This window comes from Amphiura filiformis, chromosome 3, assembly GCF_039555335.1.
Source record: "Amphiura filiformis chromosome 3, Afil_fr2py, whole genome shotgun sequence".
Lineage (NCBI taxonomy): Eukaryota > Metazoa > Echinodermata > Ophiuroidea > Amphilepidida > Amphiuridae > Amphiura > Amphiura filiformis.
This window is the reverse complement of record NC_092630.1, coordinates 55,839,816-55,864,083: the sequence shown is the minus strand read 5'-3', so window position 1 is coordinate 55,864,083 and position 24,268 is coordinate 55,839,816. Positions and strand designations below refer to the sequence as shown.

The 24,268-nt window shown below is 36.1% G+C and overlaps 1 protein-coding gene across 2 annotated transcripts in view; it reads right to left on the bottom strand.

Moving 5' to 3' along the window:
• Nucleotides 1–24,268, bottom strand: part of LOC140148784 (uncharacterized) — a 190,671-nt gene that overhangs the window by 90,936 nt on the left and 75,467 nt on the right. For both annotated transcript variants that reach the window (XM_072170852.1, XM_072170854.1), the window contains one exon: nt 294–489. In XM_072170852.1, the coding sequence (XP_072026953.1) occupies nt 294–489 (196 nt within the window). The remainder of the gene's footprint in view (nt 1–293; nt 490–24,268) is intronic.

The following is a 24,268-nucleotide window of genomic DNA, read 5'->3' as shown; positions in this document are numbered from 1 at the left end:
CTGTGCTTTGACTTACAAACTGCCTTGCTACAAATTGTGTGTGTGGCTCATACTCCACTGTATAGCCTAGTATGTCTACTACGATATTCTGATACTACTATAAACGGCTTTAACCGATAGCAATGCAGTTCAAAATTTTCTGGTTTGCTCTATAATCTGACTAAATTTACAAATGGAATAAATGTTTGTGCAAAATCACTGTCATTCAACTCTCACATGACCACCATGTTTCGCACGTTAAAAAACTGAACAACATTAATGTATGTACACATAGTTTCTAAAGGTAAGCTTACCTCTCGTTCATATTTGGCCTCTTCCCGGTTAGCCCCCGACATCCTGGCCTTGCCTCTCCTTGGCGACTGTTTCCTGGATCCTTGTGTGTCTGAGTTGCAGCTGCTGTTGCCTTCATTGGTTTCCTTTCTTTGCGCTCCCCTAGTTTGTGTCGTTGACAGTGATGAGGCATCATGGGTCTTCGGTGGTCTTTTCTCTCTGTAGCAAAGAAAAACAAAGATAGTACATTGAATTAACTCTTTGGATGCAAAGCAAATAAAATATTCATACTTCAACTGATGAAAGATATTTGATTTCAATAAAATGGTTTTATTTATACACACAAACATTTTCATGTGGGTTTTTTTCTGAACCTACCATTGTGACACAAAAAAGGCATTAAAAAATAGGTTCTTCTCTATTAGCTATTTCACCCATCACTCTACATTTTGTATATAACTAAAGGACAGAAAAGGACAAATGGCTGAAACACTTCCTTTTGTTATATACCAGTCTTTGTCTTTGAATAATGATAGCGACACCGCCACAAGAAGATTAAACACATTGTAACATGCAAAGAACACATTAAAGTTCTGGATTTCCCATCAGTCATGGTCCAAAGACAACCTGCTCCACACACGGCCAAAATGCTATACACTGCATTTAGTTGACATGGTTGACACCAATATATTTACCTAAGAGCGTCAAATGTAGCTAGTTAGTGGAATAGTGGTGCATGGTGGATGCAGCAATAAAACAATATTATTTTAACAGAATTTAATATCGCCAAATTTGTTCGAATATTTTGATCTGACAAATTGTGTCACCACAAAATTTTATTAACCAATGCCTATTTGAGGAAGATTGTGAAAATTCCATGCCACAAAATAGCAGGTTTTTAAGTTAACACAAAAAATTTTACCATGAAATAAGACTGTTCACAGTACACTACATATATGCTTTAGGCAATTTTGATTGCCGCCGATACGAAAGAAAATCACGTAACCTGAACCAGGTAATGGACAACGACACCATCGATGTCATTGTATTGGCAAGGTGCGACAGGCACACTCTCCTGTCAGTGTTGCTGTGCTTACATGTTATTCCCCTCTACCATAACTTCAAATCCAATTTGATCTACCTGAGTACTGAGTACTTCAGAAATTCATCTGAAGTATATTTCTTGCCATAAATTTGGAATAATAGTTCCAAATTATCGCTATCTACTGCTGATAGTACAACTTGGGGCTCTCTACTGCTGATAGCACAAATTATGGCTATCTAAGCTAATAGCACAACTTATGGCTATCTACTGCTGATAGCACATAATTATTATGGCTATCTGATGTAGATAGAACAAATAATTACACTTATCTAATTTTGATAGCACAATTTAGAGCTATCTACTGCTGATAGCACAAATTACAGCTATCTACTGCTGATAGCACAATTTATGGCTATCTACTGCTGAGAGCACAATTTATGGCTATCTACTGCCGATAGCACAAATTATGGCTATTTACTGCTGAAAGCACAAATTATGTCTATCTACTGTTGATAGCACAAATTATGGCTAACTACTGCTGATACTGATGGCACAAATTATGGCTATCTCCTGCTGATAGCACAAATTATGGCTATCTACTGCTGATAGCACAAATCATGGCTATCTACTGCTGATAGCACACTTTATGTCTATCTACTGTTGATAGCACAAATTATGGCTAACTACTGCTGATACTGATAGCACAAATTATGGCTATCTACTGCTGATAGCACAAATTATGGCTATCTACTGCTGATAGCAGACTATGACCATGCGCTGTTGACAGCACAATTTACAGCAACCTTTTTGCTGATATCACATTTTATAATTGCTATCTACGGCTGATAGCACAAATTATAGCTATCTACTGCTGATAACACAACTTGAAGATCTTTACTGCTGATAGCACAAATTATGGTTATCTACTAGTACTAATGATAGCATACTACAATAGTTACAACGGTTGTCAACTGCTGATATTCCATTACTTGCTGCCTAAGTTTGTGATTGCTACTTAAGATTATAAACAGAGGTGTAAGTGAGGTAACGATCCACTCCCTGAAAAACATGCTCGCCAAATTTCCGGAAGTGCAAGGGGGCTTGTCCGGGGAATAGGCTGCAGGGTATCACCCCCTCATTTTACATTTCCGGAATTTTTTTTTTTTTTGGCCACAATTCCGGGAATTTCCGGAAGACTTACACCTCTGTATAAAAACTGTCTAAAATTCTGCATATTGATCATTAAGTAACAACATGAATGTGAAATAATGCTGACAAAAAATGGGACTTTCAACTGGAACTAGGAGTAACATGCATGAACTTTACTTTTGACGAAAGTCACGAAACATATAGAACCAACCGTAAATTGTTCTACTGAAAAGTGCCGCAAATGTACCAAGTCACCAGTGACCCAATATGCATGTTTCAATCACTGATTTATCCTTTAACTTAATATATTTCTCTCATTTTATCCACAGTTACAGGTTGACTGAGAACTGTTCATCTAAATTCCCAAATATATCCTACAACATAAATCCATATTCTCGCTCTGTGATCCACCCCATTTATCAAACAGAGGCTTTTAGATCGACTCTAAAATAGGTCGATGTACGTGGTACGACGACGTCCTCACTGTGCAGGACAGTGTAACAAGACTTGTTCAATATTGCATGAGCTATCACACTGTGACTACAGGGGCTATGTTGAGGCCTTCTTCTTTTTTTTAACTTTCCTGTGCCAGCCACTCCACACACTCAATAGTAAAATGAAGACTTCAGTAGCAACCATGAATTTTAAATGTATGTAGTGTGATAGATTGTCATAAGCCTGAGGGCAGTAATTCAAATGTTCTGAGCACACGTACGTACACCGCAATCGGTTCCGCTACTCGTGTGTCCAACTATTCCCTACATAAGCTATATTAAGAACTACTGACCCGATACAGGACCTATTTCTTGATGCTGGAATTTGCTATTTGTACTGATTTTATAAATCACCATTAACTTTGGAATTTCTGAAATTTTATAAATAATCCAATTCATTTGCCATTTGCATGCAAGAGATTAAGCCTGCTGTATGTGTCCATTTAGCTCATGATAAAATATCTCCTGTACATGAAAGCAATGTTGCTTGCAGCATTTACATCACTTAAAATGTCTTCACTATCTTACAATAACTAATAATAACATGTAAAGTTGTTTCATATATCACCTCATCAACATTTATTACACGTGTGACAGCCTTGATATATTAGACGTGAAAATTTGATCTAAATTTAAATTTGCCGTGTCAAAGGAAACAAACTATTGAGACTATGAGTAAATTAGAAATTGGAGACAAAACACACATTTTAAAGATTGCCATCATATTTTTATGCTTTTTGCTCTCCAGTCTGAGGCAATGACAGCTTCTTTTAAGTACTCAAATTAGGCAGTGGTGCAGGCTATGTTAATCCAATTGGCTTTTGACATTTCACACCTTTTCTATACAAGTCATGTGCTTTGTATATCCACATGGAATCAGATGAATTAGTGCTGTTCTTGTACATTTTAGTATCTTATATTTACACATTTCTGTAATTTCTTGAAGGGGTCTAGTCCGATTTTTTTTCATATTCTGTTTTTTATCTTACATCAAGGCCTACCAGTAAAACAATTTTTCCTAATTTTTGAGTTGCATAGCTCCAGTGGGTTTGATATGAGAATTAAAATGTGTATAACATTGCCCAACAATATAGTAGGCCTACATACTTCCACTTTGGTTACTATAATTCACCACATTTTTGTCCAAATGAAACATATTGAGGGTATATTACTGGGATAATGAAATACCAAACTCCATACTAAACTCTCAGTTTTATGAAGACAAATTGGGGATAAGGTTGTCGATTGGGTCCCCTCAAGTTTGGAAGTAACATACAAGTTCATATTTTGTTAAAATCATACATATATTGAAATGGAAATCTAGAAATCGTACTAATAAATTAAATACGACAAAATCGTACTAGTTGGCAGGTATGCAACTCCCCATACAAGGAAGTTTGCCTTTGTTTAAAAAAATTTTCAACCCTCCCATTCCCAATTGACAATTTTGCCCCCCCCCCCAATATTTATTAAAGACCACACTGTATATTTACCCATTGTATTTCTCACTAGAAATTCAACAAATTGGCCAAGTTCACCAAACTTTCTTTGAAATAAATGTATCTTCTCAAATATTGAATGCGGTCAAGTTTGCCCGGTAAGATTCAAGTTTGGCACTCCAGCATCTATTCGTTTTGAGCTGTAAATTTTTTGATGATAATGTTTTGCACAGAACAGGTGGTCTAGCTTGTAAATGTAATGCCTTTGTGCCTCCAGGAACACTTATGGATCTATTTCTAAATGTAAAGTGTATCACATTTTACTTCAATTTAACACATCAAAGCATTTTCTTTCAAAACATATTCAAAAGAATTGAGCACTGTGATAACAGTACACAATGGTTTCCAGCACAATTTACACCATATGTGTTTAGTTTAGTTGAACTTGAACCCTCTCTCTAAGATATTTCACATATCGGTTGCTCAGTGCATGAAGTGGGTAAGTGCAATAGCTGCCCTGTGAAAATTTGGCAATGTACACACAGCATATTGTACTCATCTACACATAGAAGCTGCACATGGCAGCTATTGCACTTACCCACTTCTAGCACTGACCAGTCGATATACTTTATAACATCATGTATACATGTTGAAGCATTTATTACACAAAAATTTTGCGAGGTAGGGCACCGTACCAGTAAGAGTTGGTTAACTTGATCCCTTGAAATGTGTAAGCATGTTTGTGCACATCATACTGAAATAAGACAGTGTAAGACAGTGTGATTCATGTGCCTCACATCTTGCTAGTATACTGAAAGGTCACATTTATCATGTTATTGAAATCGTTACTATTTAACAGAATCATTTGTTCATATATATTCCATGTTCACCTCAGATGTGCGTGTCAACCATTTATTCTATTCATGATCTATGCATCCTTACTGTAATCATCTTGACAGGTCATCACTGGCCACTCACTGGTCATGTCAGTATGACTAAATGAGGCCTTCCTCCATCCAAAGAGGTACCTCCATGCATGTAGCATCCCATCCAGCATCTTTCATAGATACAAACGAAAATGGATACAAATGATTGGGTAAATTTTACCCAAAATTTAGCAAACTATTTGAACGAACTCTTCAGTTGTTCACCTGTGAATCAACAGTTGGTTACATGTCAAGTTGGTCTCGTAGGTACACATTCAAACAGTTGGTTAAGAACTTTTGCCCAATATATTACCCAACTATTGGTTAGATTTGCTAAAAATTTGCCATTATTGGGTAAACATTCCTTAATGTCAGGTAAAAATTTTCCACAATCGTTTTTTAACCAACAAATTTTAAACTTAAGCATTCTGAGAGTGTTGACTTTAAACATTTTAAAAGATTGGAATACATTATGGGCACCATCTATGCAGAGTGTGCTTTGCTCATTTTTTGATGAATTTACGCAGATGCATGTTAGGAATTTATTGACAAACGCAGTAACAAAATCAAATAATTATCACCTATTGCGAGTTGAACAAAGTATAAGACTTAAAACCTGTTAAGTCTGTTCCTATCTGCCCACTTGTTTCCAGTCAGTATTTCTATAATAACACGCTGCTCATGCTTATTCCAGTTAGCTGAGTAAAGGAGCCTCTTTTGACATTCTAATTGCATCCATGTAAACCAGGTCAAGAGCGCTGTTTGCCAAGAGGCATCTCTTAGGAATCAAGTTACTAAATGTGACAAGAAACTTAAAAGATCATTTGAGTTACAGAAAAAAAGAGAGAAAAAAGGGAAAAACATGCAAAATGTGTTTTACATAATGGTTTCCACATTCACTAGTATTTCAAGCCAACTATTTTTGTCAACTAGTTATAAAGCATGTTTCTTTCTTTTCCAGCTTTTTGTGAAATTTTAGGTAATTTTTTTTGTTTTGTTGCCTTATGGGTAAACTTTCCCCAATGTTAGGTAAAATTTTACACAATCGTTTCTTCGTCTTCTTCTTTCCGACAAATTTTAAACTAGCATTCTTATGGTCACCATCTACGCAGAGTGTGCTTTGCTCATTTTTGTAATTTACGCAGATTTATTGACAAACGCAGTACCAAAACCAAATAATTATCACCTATTGCGAGTTGAACATAGTATATAAGACTTAAAACCTGTTAAGTCTGTGCCTATCTGCCCACTTGTTTCCAGTCAGTATTTCTATAATAACAAGCTGCTCATGCTTATTCCAGTTAGCTGAGTAAAGGAGCCTCTTTTGACATTCTAATTGCATCCATGTAAACCAGGTCAAGAGCGCTGTTTGCCAAGAGGCATCTCTTACGAATCAAGTTACTAAATGTGAGAAGAAACTTAAAAGATCATTTGAGTTACAGAAAAAAGAGAGAGAAAAAAGGGAAAAACATGCAAAATGTGTTTTACATAATGGTTTCCACATTCACTAGTATTTCAAGCCAACTATTTTTGTCAACTAGTTATAAAGCATGTTTCTTTCTTTTCCAGCTTTTTGTGAAATTTTAGGTAATTTTTTTTGTTTTGTTGCCTTATGGGTAAACTTGCCCCAATGTTAGGTAAAATTTTACACAATCGTTTCTTCGTCTTCTTCTTTCCGACAAATTTTAAACTAGCATTCTTATGGTCACCATCTACGCAGAGTGTGCTTTACTCATTTTTTAAATTTACACAGATGCAAGTTAGGAATTCATTGACAAAGTATAAGACTTAAAACAAAGTATAAGACTTAAAACCTGTTAAGTCTATGCCTATCTACCCACTTGTTTCCAGTCAGTATTTCTATAATAACAAGCTGCTCATGCTTATTCCAGTTAGCTGAGTAAAGGAGCCTCTTTTGACATTCTAATTGCATCCATGTAAACCAGGTCAAGAGCGCTGTTTGCCAAGAGGCATCTCTTAGGAATCAAGTTACTAAATGGGAGAAGAAACTTAAAAGATCATTTGAGTTATAAAAAAAGAGAGAGAAAAAAGGGGAAAACATGCAAAATGTGTTTTACATGCATGTAGTATAATTACAATTTGAGTACATAATGTGTTCCACATTCACTAGTATTTCAAATCAACTATTTTTGTCAACTAATTATACTAAAATTCACTAGTATTTCAAGCCAACTATTTTTGTCAACTAGTTATAAAGCGTGTTTCTATCTTTTCAAGATTTTTGTGAAATTTTAGGGTAATTTTTTTTTTCATTTTGTTGCGTTATGGGTAAACTTCCCCAATGTTAGGGACAATTTTGCATGTTCATTTCTTCTTATTTCCGACAAATTTTAAACTAGCATTCTTATGGGCACCATCTACGCAGAGTGTGCTTTGCTCATTTTTTTAATTTACGCAGATTTATTGACAAACGCAGTCTGTTCCTATCTGCCCACTTGTTTCCAGTCAGTATTTCTATAATAACAAGCTGCTCATGCTTATTCCAGTTAGCTGAGTAAAGGAGCCTCTTTTGACATTCTAATTGCATCCATGTAAACCAGGTCAAGAGCGCTGTTTGCCAAGAGGCATCTCTTAGGAATCAAGTTACTAAATGGGAGAAGAAACTTAAAAGATCATTTGAGTTACAGAAAAAGGAGAAAAAAAATGGAAAAACATGCAAAATGTGTTTTACATGTAGTACAATTACAATTACAATTTGAGTACATAATGTTTTCAACATTCACTAGTATTTCCAGCCAACTATTTTTGTCAACTAGTTATATAGCGTGTTTCTACTGAGCAAGCAGTTGCGGGTGAATTCGAGTTAATGCAGGATGATGCGAGGTATACGTGGTAACAGCTCCAGTAGAAACCGAACAGGTGGAGGTTGATGCGAGTGAACCTTATCATCTACTGTCAACTACCTTATGAGATGGTTAATAGTGGTGAATACGCTGTAACATAATCCCAGTAGAAACAGTTCGGGTGAAGATTTGGTGGGTGACACAGGAAGTTAGCCTACTACAATACAGCAGAAGCATTCGAATTTGACCTTGAAGGTCATGAAAAATATTTTCTGGTCTTCCACCTTCCCCACTAAATACATGAGTAGTGAATCGTTACCCTGCATTTACAGCCCAGTAGAAACGACCCAATGTAGATGACAGGATTAAAATGTGTGTGAAGGTGAATTCGCAGTAATGCGAGGTGCTCAGTATAAACAGGCTCTTAGACTGGAGTACATTTTTGCTGCCGGCAGGTTGATCCTTTGATCGTAATTTTGTGTAGGCCCTACCATATAAGCTGTAATTTTCACAGTGGTTTTAATTTTGATGGATTTTCTGCTTCTGCGCATATTAGTGCTATAGACTTATATTACACTTGCCAAGACCTCATGTAAAAAATGCAATTTCTGACCAATTCCTGAGACAAAAATAATGTCTTTGATAGTAACATTTACTGTAACTGTTGCAAGTTTACTATGAGAGTTTGCATGAATATTATATACTCCTTTACAATTTAGGTAGGCCTAAATTTGAAGCTGAGATAAAGGTAAAAATACAGAGTAAAAAACAATAAAATGCTATACCTTTGGTGTTTTCAGTAAATGATAGCCTATTGAATGTGTAATGTACTAATTACAGTAACTCAATTTTCAAAAATGCCTCCTTTGGCCCCCATGGACCAGATTCTCACATATGGAATAGTTCATCATCAGCAACTACACAGTAAAACTTCATTGGATAAAATATCTGAAATGTTAGCGAAGCAGCAACAGTGTTTTACAGTATCTGTTTCCGTTTCCCCATTCAGAAGCCACAGAATCCTATAAAACCGTAATAGCATACCTCAAGATCCCTTTGGTCCAGGATGAGATGCAGAATTATTTTAATACACCAACAAACTACACATAGTCTTGAAATTGCTCCCAATTTTAGAGTCAGTCAGTCATCATAATACATAGAGACGGTTTGCCATTTAATGCAACAGATACCAGATATGACAGCAGGTTGGCACTTCAAAAACTCACACATACATTTCAACATTCTGTTGAAACATTAATCATCCAATCTCTAACATACATGGCATGCATCTACGGTGAAGTCGGTGATGAACAATCTGGGCACAAGTTTACCCACCAAATGGTGCACATGTTTTGATCAAGCTGGGTCGTGATGGATTTTGTCCTGATCGCAAACTAATGCTCTGATGTTAGCTTATTTATTTACCTACTGCTTTTATAAACAGCTAAATTTCATTGTTTGAATATTTCTGAATACTGTGGTTTATTGGAAATATTTAGTGGTCTCCCAGATGAAGAATCTTGGCAGTTGGTATTCAATTCACATGACCACCAATGCATTTCCTGGAAGATGTCCAAACATCATGTTACTGTCACTCAATTATCTATGGACCCCCAGCCACACATGCATACCAACTATTTATTAGTGTAGTTGTTGACTACCTGAAAAATTCTTGTACGTTATTTTAATATTCATGGACCAGGATTTATACAGTGTCCAAATTTGACAAAGTTCTAATTGTGTAAAAAACAACTTATGTATTAGGCCTATATTATAAGTTCTAGTTTGCCCTATCTATGTCCTATAAATCCTATAAGCTTATAATGGTTCAATGTCATCCTGGGGTAAATGTTTCAGAATGCTCTGGTGACATACCAAAACAGAAAATGTTGATTGACACCACTTCAGCATGTTCTTTACTTGGATAGATTACCCATTCCCTATCTAGACCATGTGGACCCTGGTTATGTTCTGAAATGTTACTCTCAGTATGACTTTATAATTTTGCTATATTGTAGCTATAACTATAATCCTAGATTCTTGAGTAAAAAAAAAAGATTGTGCCCGAGGCAGCACTCTAATTTGATAGTAAAATTAGCCGGCACTCAACTTGGTCTAGCTACATCCCTGATCATGAGGCTGTGGATCCCAAAATGCCCTTTAAATTGAAATTACAAGTACCACAAACAGAGTAATAGAGGTTATCCGTGTTCAATAAGCTGCATATCCTACCAGCGACTGCTATACCTTGTTTAGGAATTTCAAAAGAAGTACCTGCATGTGCAACCATGACTGTGTCAAAATAGCCCGCCAAAGTCATGCAGGTAACTCGAGGTCATGCATTGAATTGGTTTGAATGAGGAATACTACGGGAACCAGCGCCTTTTGTTAGAAGTCACACATGAGTAAAGTGGATAAAGCAATGCATTACCACTTTACTGTTGTTAAAGGTACACTATAAAATACCTATTGAACCCATTGGTTGACCACTTAAAAAAAAAGGTCACTTAAAAATTAGCTTTAAGTTTGAGTCCAAAAAAAGCAAGGAACACATGAATAAATACCACTTACCCTAGTTTCAAAACCAACGTAGCCCTAAAATGTAAATCTTTGTTTGAGAATATATAAACTAGGGCTAAATTCACTACACACACATTAAAATCAATCAAGTCATAGAGAGAAATACATTTTTGTATTAAATCGACCTATATTCCGTGAGATATCTAAGCATGTGTAAAGCCGCAGAGTTCAAGGCCACAAAATGGACTTCCCATTCATACTCCAATGCTAGAGACCAGTGCTTTAAAAAATAAATGCCCGATAAATGTATATTTGATGATGTTTTTCAGGAGATAACATTTTTCACAGATCATTTTGCTTTTTTGAATAGACCTGAAAACACTAAAAATTAAGCAATTCCTATAACAAGCAAAAGTTTCCAAAAATGTAGAAATAGATGGCATAATTTTAAGAATATGAATTTGCAGTAGTGTGATTTTGAGTATACCGTTTCACAAAATAAAAATGCATCAAAAGTACTCTTTACACACTACGACTGCTCAGTGCCAGAAGTTGGTAAGTGCAATAGCTGCCATGTGTAGATGAGTATTTAATATACTGTGTGTAAATTGCCAATGACTATATATCTTTTTCGCAGCTTACAAAAATAAAAGTAAAGCTGTGATCTCAAATTGGTCATCCAAAGATAGATGGGTAGTCATGCCAACTATGTGCTATCTTCAGTAGATAGCAAATTAGTTTGCATATTTTAATTATATTAATGTTGCTATTCGTAAGTTGGCTTTGCTTGTGTTTTTAACACTGAAAAAGCAGTTATTTTTATTTTTCAAATGTTCCAAGCCAGTCACATATTCTGGTACCGTATATTAATGTTCAAGCTTAACATGAATTTAACTGCTGGCGTAGTGGTAGGCCATTGACACTCCTAAACAAGGCAAATAATGGAAAGCCTGTATCTGTTACACACAAGTTTTCTCATTACAGCGCTAACATCAAATTACCAAAACAGGTTTTATATTTTTTTCCCTCGCACAAATTAAATTTTACTAAATTTTTTATAAGACATTCAACCATAATGTCATTATCTATGCATGCATATTGCATTGCGATCCACAGATCCAGGTACCTCTACAATATGACATCACAGATTTACGTGAAGTGCTTCTTCAAACTTTGCTCTAAAGACAATCTGCTATCAATTATCACCAACAGTTTTAGTTTGTCTCAATTTAATCCATCTTTGAAACCATCACATCAGGCCTCAATTCAAAAATCAAATATATTTGCAAAGACAAAACAAAGATACCCCTATTGGCAAATTTGCATCAGATGAATTTCCTTGTATGTGTTTACAATCCTACAACTTAAGCAAAAACAAGAGAGCAAACCTGCAAAAACTGCCGCTTACTTATATTCACATAAAAATGCATCGCGATCAGTGAATTACCCCTTGAAGCAGAAATAATGTTCTTCTCAACAGTCATCTTCTTTGCAATACTTATAAAATGATGGTATTTAATATAATTTCTGGCTTGCAGGCAATCGTTGGTGAAATCCAACACGGGGCCCATGTGACTTGATTCGTCTTTAGTTTCTTGTCATCGACTACTGCCTGCCAAGTCTCAACTCAAGATATTCTTAGTGAACGTAAAATCACTTGCTCATGTGGCAACAGTGATTCAGTTTGATTCGTACTACCAAACTGCATCAGAATAGTAAAATATATTGGTTTCTAGGCCATCACATCTGAGTACATGATGGTCTAAAGGCACTGGACCAAACTTGAAGATTCTAGTTATTAAATAAGCTGCAAATGCTGCATGTATATTACATTATGTAGTGCCATATTATAAGCAAACAGGTAATGGAAATTTGGAATAAGTAATGCACTTCAATTTACCCACTCGCATATCAGCAATTACTCAAGTGTGTAAGTGCAATAGCTGCCATGTGCAGATGAGTATAAATATACTGTGTGTAAATTGCCAATGTTCACAGGGCAGCTATTGCACTTACCCACTTCTGGCACTGAGCAGTCGACTATATATCTTTTTCGCAGCTTACAAAAATAAAAGTAAAGCTGTGATCTCAAATTGGCCGTCCAAAGATAGATGGGTAGTCATGCCAACTATGTGCTATCTTCAGTAGATAGCAAATTAGTTTGCATTTAATTATATTAATGTTGCTATAGAGGCCGTCAGCCTTTCGCCATCTTGTGGGTACAATACAAATGATCTGTGTGTTCATGCGTCGGACACTACGCACAGGGCGCAGCTTGCCACGCAGCTGCTATCGTGCATCAACGCGGTGATTTTGCTGCTCCCGCATGGAGATCGAACGACCATCACAGCGTGTACCCACAAGATGGCGGCATATGACGTCACGCTGACGGCCTCTATTCGTAAGTTGGCTTTGCTTGTGTTTTTAACACTGAAAAGGCAGTTATTTTTATTTTTTAAATATTCCAAGCCAATCACATATTCTGGTACGGTATATTAATGTTCAAGCTTAACATGAATTTAACTGCTGGCGTAGTGGTAGGCCATTGACACTCCTAAACAAGGCAAATAATGGAAAGCATGTATCTGTTACACACAAGTTTTCTCATTACATCGCTAACATCAAATTACCAAAACAGGTTTTATATTTTTTTTCCCTCGCACAAATTAAATTTTACTAAAATTTTTATAAGACATTCAACCATAATGTCATTATCTATGCATGCATATTGCATTGCGATCCACAGAATCCAGGTACCTCTACGATATGACATCACAGATTTACGTGAAGTGCTTCTTCAAACTTTGCTCTAAAGACAATCTGCTATCAATTATCACCAACAGTTTTAGTTTGTCTCAATTTAATCCATCTTTGAAACCATCACATCAGGCCTCAATTCAAAAATCAAACATATTTGCAAAGACAAAACAAAGATACCCCTATTGGCAAATTTGCATCAGATGAATTTCCTTGTATGTGTTTACAATCCTACAACTTAAGCAAAAACAAGAGAGCAAACCTGCAAAAACTGCCGCTTACTTATATTCACATAAAAATGCATCGCGATCAGGGAATTACCCCTTGAAGCAGAAATAATGTTCTTCTCAACAGTCATCTTCTTTGCAATACTTATAAAATGATGGTATTTAATATAATTTCTGGCTTGCAGGCAATCGTTGGTGAAATCCAACACGGGGCCCATGTGACTTGACTCGCCTTTAGTTTCTTGTCATCGACTACTGCCTGCCAAGTCTCGACTCAAGATATTCTTAGATAACGTAAAATCACTTGCTCATGTGGCAACAGTGATTCAGTTTGATTCGTACTACGAAACTGCATCAGAATAGTAAAATATATTGGTTTCTAGGCCATCACATCTGAGTACATGATGGTCTAAAGGCACTGGACCAAATTGAAGATTCTAGTTATTAAATAAGCTGCAAATGCTGCATGTATATTACATTATGTAGTGCCATATTATAAGCAAACAGGTAATGGAAATTTGGAATAAGTAATGCACTTCAATTTACCCCTCGCATATCAGCAATTACTCAAGTGTGTAAGTATCCCCCTCCCCCACCCCACATACACCTCCCCCTCCCCCAATACAGCTCGCTTGGAATGGGAGTCATTTAAAAATTTAAATTGCAAAGTCTCTAATAGAAGCAAAAATATATTGGAAGTCCCACATTCAGCTAGACTATTTTACTGGTATTTCAATGTATTTCTGCTTGAAGGTATTGTATACATTTTCATTTGCTAGTTATTCCTCCTGGGTACCATCTGAAAACAAGGCTTATTTCCTATACACCATCAGACATTTCCGTTACCAACAGGAGTAAGGTAATCATAATGCTACAGTGATAAATGAATAGTCAATACACCTTGCTGCATGCCGTTTTCATAGTTATGTTGTTTTGTTTCTTTGAACAACGTACATGTATACTGACTGAATGTATATTTGTATTTAAATTCTTTAGCCAATTTCATTCCTTCATTTATTTGTAATTTATCCATTTGTCCTGATTGACTTTTTTTTCTACTTATTTATCCATTTATTTGAGATTTGCTTGATGAAAATAAGTAACAAATGTGATCAATTAAAAAAACGTTCGGTACCGTATTTGTCCTAATTAGCGCCCCTCTTCTAATATGTGCCCAATAAAATCAGTCATTTCAGTTTTCACATCTGAATTCTCTCTCTGTCTTTGTTAAATTGAGAAAAGAAAGAAACAAGGAAACAGTGAAAGAAAACAAATATGTATGAGGAGTTTGACACCAAAAAGTTAAATTTGTTATAGACTATTACAATTATGACCCTAAAAAACATATTAAACACAAATTCAATTCAAAAACCGAAATCAATGTTTAACAGGTGAATTACGCTTTTCTTTAAAACTAGAATATTCCCAGTCAAAGATGGATAGCCCCATTACTCCTGAGGGTAATACTGAAGTCTGCAATTATTATGATATTTTGCTTGTGGTCATCCTGTCTTTCTGTCGTGTTATTATAAAGAATACACTGCCCTTATAGTGGACATCGCTGACAGGTGAATCAAGAAAACTCTATGGTCTAAAAATGATAAGGAAACTAACCGAGTCTACAACAAGGGCCACAAGGGGGTCAAACACATAAACTAGTGGGATTTTTGGAAAATAGAGGTCTTCGATGCATTTTTTGTTAAAAGCGGTATCTATATCTTTTTAAGTCAATTTGATATATGACTTTCTTATTACTATATCCAATTGTTGGATTCAGCATACCAAACTTCTCTTGAAAATTGAATACAACTTGGCATTTTTCACACTGAGCAATAAACATTATTTTAATTATTTTGGCGGCCATTTTGTTTTTATGCAAATTAGAAGGTCGATACAAATTATTTTTGGTATGCATGATTTTTAGATTCAGCATACAACTTGACTTAAAAACCCATAGATACCACTTTTTTACAAAAAATGCACCTTGATGGCTTATCCAGGCCCCTTTTCCAGAAATCCTACTACACCAGTTTCTCATGTTTTCCTTTTACATTTTAGAGTTAGTAAATAAGGGCCAATCGGCCAAGTCAGTGTATCATGTTTATTCAAAGTTACTCAATGAACCAATTCAAATACATGGTGAACATCATGAATGATGTTTACCGTGCAATAAAATGAATGACCAAAAGTGATCACGACACTATGATGAAGTACTAACCATGTGAACGCTCTCATTGTTCATCGTGTCGTAATTGTAAAATTATGATACAATGAAAAAAACTTATATGGATAGTAAAACACAAGAATCAAAAATATGCATTTGGTCCAAAATTTTTGACAACCCTGTAAATTACAACTAAGAAATACCATCAAGCCAACTGGTTCTATTGTTGGCATACGCCTACATCCTGCTAAAACACTAATGGAAACACACACTCTGAGTTCATAAGTGGACATCAGAATCTATTATTATAAATAACACTCTGCCTTGAATGACTTATATTATTATAAATTATAATCGACCAGTAAGTCATAAATGTGACAAATCTAATAAAATCATTTAATTGTCACCAATTCATTTTAAGTTAAATAATTAAATTTTGTTGCTATTTTATTGTATTCATCAATAAATTAACACAAAGTTCTTGTATCTCAGGAACAGAGTTCATAATTTAGCACCTTCAATATATTGTATCCCGTACAGTGGGCCTGAACGTAAGGTTTCAAAAGAAAAATAGACTTCCTTGATATAATATTTATCTTGCTTCATCGTGTCACAAATGAAATAATACTTGTGTACTTTGTAGTAAGGGGATTTCCCTACAAAATGAGGTTCTCATAATGTCACGATTTATGTGAAAAATAACGGTGCTCACTGGTAATGATATTTTTACTTTCAATTGAATGATTTTAATTTATTTGTTTGATAAATTATTTTGTGTATTCATTTGCTTATATCTAGAATTTCAGGCAATTACTTAATCATGAATTAGACAACAACAAAACTGCAAGAGGCTTAATTACCCTAAAAATCACAGAAAGCTAGGCAAAACTGAAAACAAATGTGCTTTCATGCATATTTCCTTGCCGATTTTACTAGTCTACTGATTCAATGAGGGAAAATATATACATGAAGTATATTTTGACATATTTTAAAGACAGAAAAGAGGTTTCCCTTTAGCACTTTTTCTAGTTTACATACACATGTTAATGACCTATGACTGTTTAAATAACTTAAAATTGATAGGCAGTAAAGCCAGAACACAATATTATTATAAATTCCATTTCATATTTGTGTGTAAGAATAGTAATAGGGCCCAAAAATTTCCAAGTGAAGATCACTGACCTTCTTATCATCTCTCTCTGCCAGTTCCCTATTTCCATAACAACCCAATCTGAATGGTTGCCAAGTACTTTTTCAGGAAATTATAAGCCAGGGGAATATAAACAAAATATCAATTCATTTCTATACTTTATTTACCATAAATTAGGCAAAATTAATTACAATTTTCAGACAAGTAGTTTATGCGTACATATTCTAAACAAGTCTGTTAAATTAAAGGAAACAAAATGCATGCAGTATACACATGACTAGTTACAGGCTACAGCATCAAAATACAAACACCCTTTTTCCCCAATTGATTCTTGATTATTTCCTTGTAGACACATTATAGCATTACCATTCCTTCATGTAGCTATATTTTACCTAGAAAGTGCAACATAGGGTCACTGTCTCAAAATGAAATGCTATCAAGCAGTATAGTGATATTAACTATGTATAATGTTACTTTTTTTCATGGCTCTCTCAGCAAGGAGTAGATATGAAGAATAAACAGGTGATTAAGAAACAATGGAATGAATTTCAGTATGTAACCAGGAAATGAATGTTCAAATCCTAATGGAATATGTTTGCCTTTAAGATGCAAGCAAGGAACCGATCAATTGATACCGTATTGTCTGTAAGAATTTTTAGGCCCCAGGGAGTGAAATGTTTTGGAAGAGGGAGTTAATAATATTAGAAGCCAATTTTCAGTAAAACACTTGATAATTGGGCCGAAAATAGCAAAGTACCATTCCAGGGCCTAGATTTTGACAAGAATCACAGACTCGATTCTGGTAATGATTCTCCTAAGATTCGGTTGTAAGAATCAACTTTTCTCATTGTATCATACAATAAGTGCAGCGACTATGATGCACTTTCATTCTCGCATTAACCAAGATGAAATTGAGGTCCTGCATTCACTTCCGGTTTGTTTTCGGATTCAGATCCAATATGGGCTGATGGGGCACACATAACAGCATATTTTCACAGTATTTATTATAATTACATCTGAAGTGCATTTTAAGCAAGATGTGATTTATTTAGCAAAATTCTACAATATTTTGGCAATGAACTGGATGTTTAAGTTAGAATAGGTTTTGTCCACATCATTTACTGATTGTGACAGCCAACACTGAGCTTACATGATATGACATGGAAATTTTTGCATTTGTTCACTTTTTCATCGAAAATATTATGGGTCGTTTATTAGAAGGGGAGCATCTATCACAGACAATAAGATATGTTAACTTGAATAACAGTACATCTTGGAACTACTTTTTCAGACACTTATTATGCTAGCTTGTAGAGGTGTAAACACTAGACCTTCAACCTCTCATGTCAAGTATACAATCCCCTCCTGACTGGAAATACACCCTCTACAGTCGGGATCCGGCAAACAGGAAGTGATGATCAACCATCATCAGTCTGAAGATATCTATCGAACATGATAGACAAAATCATCAATCATGAGTAAATTCTGGTTTTGAGCAAAAGCAATTAGCTTTTCAGTCTTATATATTTTCTGTATGGAAAAATGACTGAAACAATTTGGCAATTTTTCTGGTGATTCAAACAGATGTGCTACGTTCTAAAGATAAATTTCAGCAGGTTCAAGTCAAAGTTATCCTAAATAATAACAATAAAAATTCTTATATGATATGCATGTTGTGTAACATAAGACAGGTATGCTAAACCTCTCCCTGTAGTGCAAGGCACATTAAATTTATATTGTTTTGGAATCGGGAGTATGTTCCCTAAATTTCATTATGAGTACTACACACGGAGACATGGATATGAAACTCACGATGAAAAACTATTGATTTGACCTGCTGAGCCAGTCTGCTTATGCTATGCTTAGTACGCCACTTGTACGCAGTCATGTAATTAGTTTTTGTAAAGTTACTATATCATAAAGTATTGACTTACGATTCTCGTGTTTGAATTGGGGAAACCATACTACTCAGTGCCAGAAGTTGGTAAGTGCAATAGCTGCCCTGTGAACATTTGGCAAGTTACACACATTACATTGTACTCATCTACACATGACAGCTACACATGGCAGCTATTGCACTTACCCACTTCTGGCACTGAGCAGTCGACTTTGGTATTATTCCATTTGAAATCGGTCTTACCCATGTGAAAGATTTAACAGCAGTCTTCCACAGAGGGAGTATGTTTTCCGAATGGCATTGGCTAGGGTTAATTATTCTGAAACCTAATATTCCCCTTGTATACTGGCTTTACCTACATCTTCCATAACTGGAAGGAGTATTTCATTGTCTGTACTATTTGAAACCCATACTCACTCCCTCTTTGGAAGACTTTTAGGATTTCAAATAGAAGAGCACTAATTATTGGTATCTTGACATAATTTATTTCTCTACAACTTGTTCCAATTGGGAAGACCTATGAGATGAAATGACTCTGCCCGGCTACTTGCCTGTTTCTTGTCACAAACAAAACCTGATATCAAAATATTCTTATTAAAGGGGCACTTCATGATCCATGACCTCATCCTCCAAACTTACTCCAACAAAGTCGAGATCACAAAATACCCCTTTAACTGCATAAATGAAATTGTAGATGATGTCAATATTTTAAACCATTAACAGAGTATGACTAAAACGATACGAAGAAATGAGAAGCACCCTGATTATGACAACATATCACAAGACACCTAAAGGGGCTCTCATACAAGATGGATGAAAGTCTAAATATAGCGGTAAACATGATTTACAAGCTTGTAATTGAATAAAACATATCTAGGATCCTTCAAATGCAAAGGCAGTGACATTTACTGCATCTACATGGTGTTTTCTCTTTCATATTTTGACACAGATGGCACAAGGGAAATTTAAAAATGGTTTCAACATTTTGTACCTGGACATACTAGTATAAAGCATCTATAAGACAAGGTAAATTGGCAAGGTGTGTTTTCATCATCATCATGGTTATTATGGGGCATAACATTAAATATGTATTTTACTTGCAAAATCATACTACTTGAGGTGGAAAAGTGATGTCAAAGCCTATTTGACATGGTGATATTTGATTTCATTCAACCAATTCTGACAGGAGAGTATTCCGGGCAAGAAGGTCTTATCTCCAAGTGGTAGACTGCAGTAGCTGCCAAATGTCATATTTTTAAATGTGTAAGTCTATAATCAGGGACTGTCTTTTGGAATTTGCAAGAGAGCATTTTAGCTCTTCTGGAGCCTTCAAGGAGAGCTGTTTAGAGCATTTATAATAAAATGTAAGGAGAAAATGATCAACTAAGGAGAGCTAAAAATTGCTCTCCTATATCAGATTTAAGGAGCAGTAGAGAGCAGTTTTATGCATTTATAATGGCGCATGCACATGTGAAATGGTTGATTTATGTAACATTAAAGTGCCCCATTGAAAACCGATGTTGTCATTGTCCATGTATTTAATGCATGTTTTCTTTCTCCCATCTAACACCACCAGTGTTAATTATTTGTCAGTCAGTTAATCAATTAATTTACCTCTAACTTGAACACTATAAATAAATCAATACCATGGATAGCTGTAATTTATTCATCAACCAATTATAATGGAAACAATTTCTTGTCTCTTGCTAAAAATAGCAAATTTGTCATCTAGCATTTGTTTTCCTTTATAGAACAATGGTATAAGGGGAAAAAATTCCTTCAAAAAAGAATGGGGCGCAAAATGGGAATTTGCGAGTGATATGTTAAAAAGCAGCCATTTGGATGTAATTTTCTTCCTTGAAAGATGAAAGAATTTAAACATTAGTAAACAATGAAAGATTATTGGAATTTTAGTGCAATACAATAGTAACCATTTATCACAAATGCATGTAAGATAAAATAACATGAAAATAAAATGTCCTGTGGGATTAGGTCATCATGGGTGATTTGAATTTGCCACTGCAAAATCCAACATGGCGTTACTCTCCACTTGAGACACACTATAGTACTGTAATGCTATGTAGTCATATGAGACCCATGAGATGTACAGTGTAATGTACCTATGATGTATTATAAACATTATTTATTTAAACAATTGGTGTATGTTTTGAAATTGAACTGTAGACTTGAAAGTAGCCTGTTTGCTTAAATTACTATGACCAAATTGGAAAGTGTGCTAAGGGCGTTTATCTATCATCTGATCCACTCAGGCCAAAGTCGGAAATTTCGAGAAAATTGAGTTACTAACTTGCTCAGTTCATACAATTACTGATGTTAAATCCTTGGGTCTCTTGAATACTTGGTTGTAAAGTTATGAACCTTTTATATGTTAATTTTCTTATGTTTTTTATTGTCTTTTCTCCTCACTTTTTGCCTATATCGCCGTTTCATTATTGCCGACATTAGCCTGATTGGACCAGATCTGATGTTGTTTGGTATATTTTGGGCTTGTGTTGTAAGAATCCTAGCCATATAACCTACCCAATCCAATACTGAAAGCCTGTTTTTCAAATATAAGCAACCACTATACGATGATCTTCAAAAACAGTAACTACTGCACTATATGATAAATCTTTAGTAACCTCTAATTATTTAATGAACTACAGTACACTAATAGGTGTTGAACCAGAACAACTGTGTGTCAAAATCGAGACTATAGAGACTTGAATCTGCATTCACAATGTAGGCTAATTTTCCATACTGCTGACATGTTTTCAAAGGAAATCAATCACCAATAAGCTACTATGCCCAGTGTCCGAAATAAGGACAAAATGAGGTTATCCTGCGGAAAAACGTAAACATAGATTGATATTCTGCTTGTTCTTAAATTATATAAATTGCCCCAAATATGTTTGATATTTTTGGGTGCAAACAAATCCATAGCAAAGAATTCAGAAACCTGCACTAGATTCCGAATTCATCATTCTGATCATGTGGTTCTTGTCAACTTCTTGATAACTGGCACCACTGGTTAACTCGGTAAAATGGTTAATAAAAAATATTCAGAACTGAACGCTGAGACCCCCTGTCAGTATAACAGCAAGAGCTGACTTCAAGAACTCCTCTCTTCCAACTCGGAGCTCATCCAGCCTCTACCATGTTATCTCGCCAGTGTGGTATGAGTAGGCAGAAGGAAGGGACACTTTCGTAGGGTGAACCTTCTCTAACCCAGCTATGGGTAAATAGCGAATACTAGCTATGGTTTAAATAGTCGTCAATGGTCAACAGCATTGATGTATGTGTTCGCCGGAGGAATCAACCGTATGGTCAACGACAAAACACAGTTACACAAAGCACACATCTGGCATCCAGGGAGATGGTTTGTGTCAAGAGGAGGCTAGTACTGTAAGAACTCAGGAATGGCCCTCTACTGTTGGTGCGGAAGGACCTGGCGACCCACCGTACTATTTGGCCTTGAATGTAAGCATGAGAGTACAAAGTCAAAAGAAAACGATGGTATCGGAAGGTGCGACCCGCAGGCCGGAAGCTACGTCACTGGCTACTGGGGAAGAGAGAGATGCTGCTCAGAGTACACCTGTTGGTGATGACAGATCAGGATTAAAGCCTGCTACAGGAAGTCCTGTTCTTGACGGTCCCAGGAAGGAAAGGAACAGCACCCCTTTAAGGAAGCCAATAAATATTGCTACATGGAATGTACGCAGTATGTCAGGAGGAAAGATTGAAGTTGTGGAGAAGGAGATGGTTGCAAACAATATTAAGATCCTAGGAGTAACAGAGTTGTGGTGGCTTGGACAAGGAGGTTCACTACAGATGATGGAAGTATGTTTATCTATTCTGGAAAAGATACTGGAAGGAAACGTGGAGGTGTGGGTTTCATAATAGAAAGAACCACAGCCAAGTGTGTTTTGGGATATAATCCAATAAATGAAAGAGTGATGACTGTAAGACTGCAAGGACATCCTTTAAATATATCTATCATACAAGTGTATGCACCAACATCAGATGCATCAGAGAGTGAGATGACAGACTTCTATGAGATGGTACAAGGAGTTATGGATAGTATACCTAGAAGAGACTTACTCATCGTACTGGGGGATTGGAATGCTAAGATTGGCAAAATGAAGGAGAAAACTGGGTGTATAGGCCAATATGGACTTGGGATCAGAAATGAGCGTGGAGACAGACTGGAGGAATTTTGTGAAGCTAATAACCTAGTCATTGGGAACACGTTATTTCAGCATCATCCACGGAGACTGTGGACTTGGATGAGCCCAGGAGATAGAACAAGAAACCAGATCGATTACATCATGGTCAGGAAGAGGTGGAGAACATCACTCCAAAATGTCAGGACACGACCAGGCGCTGACTGTGGTAGTGACCATCAGCTACTTGTAGCCAAAATAAAACTAAAACTAAGAGCTAAGAGAGACAATGCACCACCTACCAGGTATGATGTTGACAACATTCCCACTCAATATTCAGTAGATGTGAAGAACAGGTTTGATGAGTTACTGAAAGTTAATGAAGAGGAGCAGACCCCAAATGAATTGTGGGAAGACATGAAAGAAGCAGTCCAGAGCACAGCAAAGAAGTACATCCCTAGAAAGATGAAACGGAAACAGCCGTGGATCTCTCAGCAGACCTTAAACCTAGCTGATGACAGGAAGAGAGCAAAGGCAGATGGAGGAAAGGAAGAATGGGCACGCTTAAACAAAGAGGTCTCCAAAAGTGTTAAGGAGGACAAAAGAAACTACATCGAAAGGAAGTGTGTGGAAATGGAAAGATGTAAGGGTGACTCAAAAATAGCTTTTGGTATTGCCAAAGAACTTACCAAGAAGTGGCCCCCCAGGATGTATGTTATAAATTATGAGAAAGGTAACACTCTTACCGAAAGTGTAGACATCAAAAGGCGATGGGTTCAGTATAGTTCCCAGCTGTTTGAGGCACAAGATGACAAGGTGTATGTACAGTGTGAAACGCGTGAGGAAGAACCTCCACCATTGAGATCTGAAGTTGAGCTTGCCATGGAACAAATGAAAAATGCTAAGTCACCTGGCATTGATAATGTAGCTTCTGAGTTGTGGAAGGCAACTGGGAAAGAAGGGATAGACCTAATGTGGCGTCTATGTGGTATCATCTGGAAAAAGAAGAAATGGCCGAGAGACTGGTGCAGGGCAGTATTTATTCCACTGCCAAAGAAGGGAATTTGAAAGAGTGTGCCAATCACGGACCATCAGCCTGATTTGTCATGCAAGTAAAGTGCTTCTGAAGATCATCATCAAGAGAATGAAGAACAAAATGGAGCAGGAAATATCTGATGAGCAGGCAGGATTTCGTGAAGGAAGGGGTACTAGGGACCAAATTGTCAATATCAGGAATGTGATTGAGAAATGCAGAGAGCATAG